This window comes from Aplysia californica, unplaced genomic scaffold (assembly GCF_000002075.1).
Source record: "Aplysia californica isolate F4 #8 unplaced genomic scaffold, AplCal3.0 scaffold00099, whole genome shotgun sequence".
NCBI classification, from domain to species: Eukaryota; Metazoa; Mollusca; class Gastropoda; order Aplysiida; family Aplysiidae; genus Aplysia; species Aplysia californica.
In genome coordinates this window covers 20,636-28,740 of record NW_004797369.1, presented here as the reverse complement: position 1 = coordinate 28,740, position 8,105 = coordinate 20,636, and the positions used below count along the sequence as shown (strand labels likewise).

Genomic DNA, 8,105 nt, shown 5'->3' with positions numbered 1-8,105 from the left:
CCCTCTCTCTCCCTCTCCCTCACTATACAAATGCTCTCTATTACCATCATCATTATCAAATAAAAGGGACATGTTAATTCAAAGTTTATATATATGCGCCTCCCGCCGTGACGGAGAACTGACCTGCAGTCGGGCGATCTCCTCCCCGTAGCTTTTGTTCTGCTGCGCCACGCAGCTCTGGTAGAACTCGGACATGCCGTGGAAGCCGGCCTGCTTCATCACCACCGTGGGCAGCCAGTCCTGGGGATAATCAACACGGCACATCAAGTTTTACACTGATCTGTCCACCACTCCATGAGCAAAAAATAGGAACTTTTCTTCCAAATCCTTCAAAAAAAAATAAATAATTGGAGAGTTAAAAAAATATTTTTTAAATTGGGAGTTTCTCGACTCCTGGTAGATTAAGACTACGTAACACGGAAAGAAGGAGCAAACCACACCAGAGCACCCATCAACCACCCACCCACTTTTCTTCCAAATCCTTCCTAAAAAAATAAAAAATAGGAGTACTAAAAAAAAAGGGGAGTTTCTCGACTCCTCACAGACTAAAACTACGAAACACACCAAGACTGGAGTTTAGTTTAGTTTTAGTAGAGGTCATATGAGCGCCAGAAGAATAGAGGTGTTACAAGAGAGTAACAAACATAAACATCTATCGTCTTTATCTCCCCTTCTTCTTTTTTGACAGGAAAGAAGGAGCAAACCACACCAGAGCACCCGCCAACCACCCACAGATTGGTGTTTGTTTGTTTGAGTAAGGAGAAGCACACACATCGACACACTAACGGTCATTTAGTGTTGGGAAACAGTAAGACAGACAGACAGACAGACACAAACAACAGAGGGAAAGTAATGAAGTAGGAGATGAGAAAACGTGCGAATGTGCCTGGAGAAATAACCAAAAGACCACGTCTTTTTTTCCCCCCTCAAAGTCAGAAAGATTTCCGTGACCAACAAAGACGGGAGAGCGTGACGTAACGTGCACCATCGTGTTCCTACCTTGGGCCACAGCTCCCGTATGGAGCCCAGCTGCATGAGCTTCATGGCGTCCGAGTAGAGCTCCGATGTCTGGTACGCCAGTTTGGCCACCATGCTCTCCTTCATCTTGTCTGGCGACAGAAAGAGAGAAAAATTTGATAGGATTACTATAGGTCTTCTTGTCAGGGTAACTACAGTCTGTTTAGTTTTAGTAAAAGTTTTTTTTTGTGTTTCTTTTTAGTAAGAGTTTTACGGCACTTGCAACACAATAAGGTCATATAAGTGCCGAAGATTAGAGGTGTTACAAGAGAGTAATAAACATAAAAAAGAAGGAGGAGAGATAAAGACGATAGTTGTTTTATAGGAAAGAAGGAGCAAACCACACCACAGCACCCACCAACCACCTAATTAAAAGTTTTATGGCGCTCGCAGCTGCATAAGGTCATATGAGCGCCAAGGGGTGGGTATCAACAGAGAAGCTTGAGTGACCTAACAGAAACACGGACGATGAGACTCACTGACCTTGAGAAACCTAACAGAAACACGGACGATGAGACTCACTGACCTTGAGAAACCTAACAGAAACACGGACGAAGAGACTCACTGACCTTGAGTGACCTAACAGAAACACGGACGATGAGACTCACTGATCTTGAGTGGCCTCACAGAAACACGGACGACGAGACTCACTGACCTTGAGTGGCCTTCCTGTAGATGGACTCCTGAGCCTGGGCCAGCATGAGGGCACTGAGCGCGCTCAGCGTGTCAGGGTTGAGGTCGGGGGTCGGGTCTTGCTGCACGTGGGACAACACCACATCCTTCAGGTGACCGAAGATCCCGCACGCTTGCTGCACACCGCGCCGCGAGGGGGGGGGGGGGAGGGTGAAGGGAGAGAGAGAGAGAGAGAGAGAGAGAGAGAGAGAGAGAGAGAGAGAGAGAAAAACGTGAAAAGATCATATTCAGAGTCTCCGGCATAAAGTAACCAAAGTCACCCCCCAAAAAAAATATAAAATAAAAAACAGAACCAGGCCCCCCCCCCCCCCCCCCCCACCCAAAAAAACAAAACAAACTTTTACAACATACAAGCGTCTTCGAGCACATTTAGTTTCGTTTAGTTTATCTATAACATAAGTTTCACGGTATTTGTGACAGAAATAGCTTTCCATAATCACAAGTAACGAAGACTAGAGGTGTTGCTACTAGAGAGTAATATAAACATAAAAAAGGAAGAGGAGAGATAACGACAAAAGATATATGTGAGGCAGCGTGGTAGAATCAGGCTTCCGTCAATTTTTGGGCATCATCTTAAAGCCTGGTCATTTGTCTTTATTTAGGAGAAAAAAATATCCATTTATCTTGAATACAAGTCGAGATATTTGCAAATGAAGGGGGTGGGGTTACCTGTTTTCAGAGGTAAGATTAGTGAGAACATGGCCTCCAAAGATAAGTTATTTCTTTAGCTTAAGAGTCCGTGGTAACTGAAAATTTATATTATTTGTGCCTTTAATCAATGTTTTTTCAGAAAAATCCATACAGAAATGGATTCTTTCATGGGCATGATAAGTGTTGAGTCAAAAAAAAAATCTGAAAAAAATTCACAAACCTGTGGAAAAATGCAAGTTTCTTCACTTTGATTATTTTGACGAGAGCCTGATTCCACCATGCTGCCTCACATATTGAAAGAAAGAAGGAACAAACCACATGAGAGCACCTGCCAACCACCAACTAAAGCATATTTGGGGCTGGTCTGCCTAGCCCCACCCTGCTTTCAGTAAGGGCATTACAGTGCTTATACCACAAAAAGGTCATGTAAGAGACAAAGATTAAAGATGTAACTAGAGAGTAACACAACCCCCCCCCCTCCCCCCCCAAAAAAAATACAAACAAGTAAAAAAACAAAAACGGGGGAGATATAACGACCCTGCCGCATACCTGAAATAACTTGACGGTGAGCTTCAGGCCCTCGTTGTTGTCATGGTTCTGGATGGCGGCGATCTGAGACTGGAGGGCCGCGATGTTGTAGAGGACACACACCTTCTCGTACGCCGCGGATGCGATGGCTGGAAGGTACGGGGAAGAACAATTATTTCTTTTGTTTTTCGTTTTTCGTAAGGTTCTTACGGGGCTCGCAACTGCATAAGGTCATATAAGCACCAAGCGCTGGATGTCAACATAGAAGTCCAAACGAGGAATCGGGCTTGCTCTGCTCACCTCTCTAGCCTCAACAGCACAAAACCTGCTTCGACTATCAAAGTATCCCGGAAATAGCAGCTCACAAGAGAGTGACAAACATACAAAAGAAGTAGAGGGAAAATGACGATAGTAAGAACTGTTTTCTTATTTCAAAAAGACAGTACCCTCTTTAGTTATAGTTATAAAGTGCTGAAAAAAGTAGAAGTCACAAAAGAGTAACAATCAAAGAAAAGGAAGAGGGATTTAAAAGTATGATAGATGTTTGATAGGACAGAAGGAGCAAATGACACCGGAGCACCCATCAATACAGGAGGTGCAGTTCATCAGAATAAGAGGAGAAATTCAAGCCCTGCAACCTCTAAGGATTAAGGACTGTATATATAAAGTCGAACCTGTCTAAGATGGCCACCCACTGTCGAGAAGAAAAGTGTTCTTTTTACAGTGGCATTATAATTTTAAAAAATTTAACCCAAAAAAAAATAAATAAAAGGGGGGGGGAGGATGAGAAGCGGTCATTTGTACAGGTCATTGTCTTATACAGGTGACTGTTGTTAAAACAGGTTCAACTATATTTTCTCGACGCTTACTTTGCCTTCCTGGTCATAGGCAGGCGAACAGTTTTGTCTAAAACAAATAGATTTCTAAAACATCACAACCTGAGGTTCCAGTTTGAAATGATTTGTCTTTGTCTAAAAAGACATTTAACTTGTAAAGCGCAAAGAGCATCCTGTAATGCATGGATGTACAATATACTATATAAATGCAAAATTATAATTATTAACTTGCACACAAAAAAGGTATTTCAAAATTTGACTAGTGATTGCAAGGAGATTAGAAATAATAAAACTAAAAAGTTATCGGCAAAAGACATTAATTACCAAGATTTCTCTTGCCGGAGAGAAAAGAGCCTTCATCAAAAGCATCTCGCCACTTGAACTGCACTCGAATCTGTTCAAGACAAAAACACAAAAGGTTCAACATCATCACAGAAACTACAGACTGAAAGACACTGCCAAAATGGCTGAAAGCCTAATAGTATTGTTACATAATAATATTAATAGCCCAAGAAAAATATTGTTGTTCAGGTTAAAAGCATAAAAAAAAGATACCACTCTCACATTTTAGATAAACTGTTTTTTCACCATAAGTTATATGATAATAATGTTAAGGACTACGTTCCCAAAAAATGTATCACGATGTGGTGGAATCAGGAGCTCTTCAATTTTTGGGCATATATATGGAGTTGCTATTGGTATCATCTTTGTTCATTTCTCTTTCCTTTGATGAAAAAAACTAACAACATCTATCTTGAACTGAAGTCTAGAAATAACGGGTGAGGGAGATGGGGTCACCTAGAACCAGAGATAAAATTAGCGAGAAATAAGAAGCCGCCAAAGTTTTGTGACTCCCACAGCTTCAGCATCCTTGGAAAGCGCAAATTTACATCAGAGAGAGAGAGCGAAAGAGAGAGAGCCAGCGAGAGAGAGAGAGAGAGAGAGAGAAAGAGAGAGAGAGAGAGAGAGAGAGAGAGAGAGAGAGAGAGAGAGAGAGAGAGAGAGAGAGAGAGAGAGAGAGAGAGAGAGAGAGAGAGAGAGACAGGCAGACCCCCCGAACCTGCAATCTCACGCTTACGAGTCCGGTGGCCTTACGACTGAGTGCCTTACATCAATTACTTTCAGTAATAGTAATACCCACACAGACTGTGTTTTTTTTATACAGACAAAATAAAAAAGGTGTTTAGCTTAAAAAAAACAAATAAAATTATCTGACAGGAGCAAATAATCTTGAGTCTTTTTCTTCGATTTCAGTATGTTGACAAGCGCCTGATTTCACCACGATAACACACATGTGCTTCTTATTTCTACTGTTGGAACCGAACTGCCCGACTTTTTCTGTAAAAATGTCCATCTTGTAAGCTTTGGTCAATTTTGGACCATCATGTCCCCCTTTCACTTTCAGGCTTGCAAATATTTTCAAACCCCAATCCTGGACTCATTATAATGATATAACATCAGATACTGTAGACTACCAACAAACAAAAATAACAGCAAGAGGGACTGGTTTTGGTGCAAAGCAGTGTATGTGATAAGGCTCTCAAATTTCCCAAAGTCCAGGATAGTCCTAGGAAAATCGGGACAGTTGTCAAGCTCACCATATTCTCAACATTCATAGACAGCCAGTCCGTCTAATGCAGCATACACTTACCTGATTTTCTGCAATAGGAAGTTTGTTCTCAATAGCCACCAACTGGTCATAGTACCTGTGAAATAACGATAAAGCTTAGAGAGGGGCCTTTACTATAGAGATCATGGAAACAGCAATGACAAGCACACTACATACAACATGGTCGCATTCATCAAAGAGGATCGTTGACATAATTTTTCTTTTTCCTTCCGTCACGTTGTTGTGTCTTCCGAACAAAACAATTCCTTTTCAGTTTTTTCCAACTTCGCTATCTCAGAAATGCAAAATTATATCTCTGACATTTTTGGCCATTTTGAGCTACTAAGACCATGAGATCAGAAATCGAATGCTCTATCTGCTCTATTGAAACCATAAGATTATTCGGAGTCAATAACAAGATATTGAAAAAAGCTTGACATTTTGTGAAACTCAAAATTTTTAACCTCGAATTTCTCAAAACTAGTCGAACTTCTTCTACTCCAAAGCAGTCAGAACCTTGTCATTCTAGGGTAACGGCTTACTTTCCTTCCATTCATCATTAGGCCAATCAAAATGCCCCGCTCATTGAATTTCATTTCAAGCCAAAAAAATGACTTTCAAAATAGTTTATTATTAGGCCGGTTCTATTTCTCCGAATGTTTGGGAAAATAAACTTGAACTTTATTTCTCCGAACAGTTTCCGTTCTCGAGATTTGTTGATAATAATTGCGAATGGATTGGCCCGTATGTGTGTGTTTGTGTGTGAGTTAGGTGTGAACGGGACATGGGGGCGCGAGGGATTTTTTTTTTACATGAAGGATTTTAGTTTTTTTTGGGTGACTAAATGCAAAATAGTTACCGCCAAGGTCGATCATTTTTTATTGCTCGCAGTACCTTTTGAAGGTATTTTCAAATGAAGTATAGTCCGGGAACGTTGCCCCAACTACAAATGAAGTATCTGAATCAGAGATTTAAAAATCTCCAGCTCTAGAAATTCAATTCGATGCAAAAAATGCTTCTTTTCCCAGTCCTCGCAGAATGGCAGAATGAAAGAAGACGCCTAAATCTCGTAAATAACCAAAACATCTCAAGAACGGAAACCGTTCGGAGAAATAAAGTTCAAGTTTATTTTCCCGAACGTTCTGAGAAATAGTCACTTCGTTATAAAGTTATTTTTGCCACAGACATTGGAAGAGCCAAAACACAGTGGTAGTTTTGACACTGCCATTGATCGACCTGTGCCAATCCAATCTGGTCACACTAATCATCAATCGGTATCAGTATCGTCAGTATAACAGAGGTAAGATAAGATAAATCTTTAGGGTCCAGATTCAGGCACATTGTTGGTCATTGGTTTGGTGTTTCACCACATACATACACACACACACACACACACATACCATACATACACACTGACACACACACACACACAGTCTAAGCATGTAATACACACACACATAGAAACCTGTAATACACACACAGTGACACACACACACTCTCCTCTCACACATCCTCTACTCCGCACAAATCTGTGCACATAACCACTATTATAACACAACTATAGACAATGTATGCTTGCACTCAGAAACAGGCTCACAATCACAATGCATATTTAACATTTTAAATTATAAATGAACAACAATAATTTATCTTGATACATAATCAGTATTCTGAGTGTTAAAGATACATTTTTTATTTATATATTAGGCTATAGACTGAAGCTACAGTAAAATCAAAACTGAAAGTAACAATTCTGAGAATCCAGTAAATTAAGATTCACAGTCAACAAAGTCTGGCAGCCAGTCCGCTGTAAATTTAGATTAGAGCAAGACTCCTTTACAGTACATCAGTAAAGAACACAACTAAAAAAGGATACGGCTCTTTGGAAACATACCAGGGTACCGGTTAAGATGTAACGCAACGTTCATTTTCAATAGCTCGGGAGAAGTAGGGGCCTAACCATTAAATTATTATTATTTTGTGGTGTCACTGTGCCACTGTGCCTCTTCCTGGTTCTGATCTTTGACTGATTTTTTTTCTCCTCTTTTTATGTTTATAGATGGCAAAGCGTTTTAAAAGCAATCGACAACAGAGTGTGGTTCACAATTATCACCGTAAAGATATATGGTTGGCTTGAAAACAGAAATACGACAGGGACAACATGATAATAAGAATAAATGACATGGATGGGCGAGAGGAAGGAGAAGAAAGAAAGCGAATGTCGATGTTACGAGATCACCTACCGGTAGAGGACCTCAAGTGCTGATTCATGCTTGTCCACAGACTTTGTGATCATGGTGGTCCTGAGTTTATTAAACTCAGACAAAGCTTGGTTATAATCATCTGGATCTGCTTGTGTGAAGGTATTTTGAATAAAAGTTCTTAAAGGTTTCACAAAATCAACTTCATAAGTCTTTTTAAGCGGAACTGCTATGAACGACGCCATCTTGGGTTTGTGTTTGGTCACGTGGGTAAATAAGTTATTTAAAGGATCGATGACGTAAATAATGACTCAAAATAACGTGCATGCACGATTTCGACATTCAGATTTAACGAATCAATTCATAAGTTAAAATGCGAAAGTCCAAATTTTCGACAAAATGTAAGAGTTTTAAAAAAGTAATAAATAATAAATAAAAGGCTTTAGGGTTGTTGTAAAATTTTAAAGCCAAAATTATGGGTCTTCATATTAGCTTGCGAATTTAAAAGCTGAAAAGCCATAATATTAATTTCAGTTTTCGTGTCACCAAGAGCAGGGGCCACGCAGAAAT

At 40.1% G+C, this 8,105-nt stretch overlaps 1 protein-coding gene across 1 annotated transcript in view; it reads right to left on the bottom strand.

The window, feature by feature from the left end:
- The window catches only part of LOC101857940 (programmed cell death 6-interacting protein), a gene marked incomplete at its 3' end in the record, with an annotated part of 16,836 nt that extends 9,014 nt beyond the window's left edge, over window positions 1-7,822 (bottom strand). The window contains 7 exon segments of the mRNA XM_013080782.2: window positions 124-240; window positions 1,000-1,109; window positions 1,673-1,826; window positions 2,911-3,038; window positions 4,050-4,119; window positions 5,377-5,431; window positions 7,578-7,822. Coding sequence (XP_012936236.1) covers window positions 124-240; window positions 1,000-1,109; window positions 1,673-1,826; window positions 2,911-3,038; window positions 4,050-4,119; window positions 5,377-5,431; window positions 7,578-7,780 — 837 coding nt within the window.
- Between the last annotated feature and the right edge of the window lie 283 nt (window positions 7,823-8,105).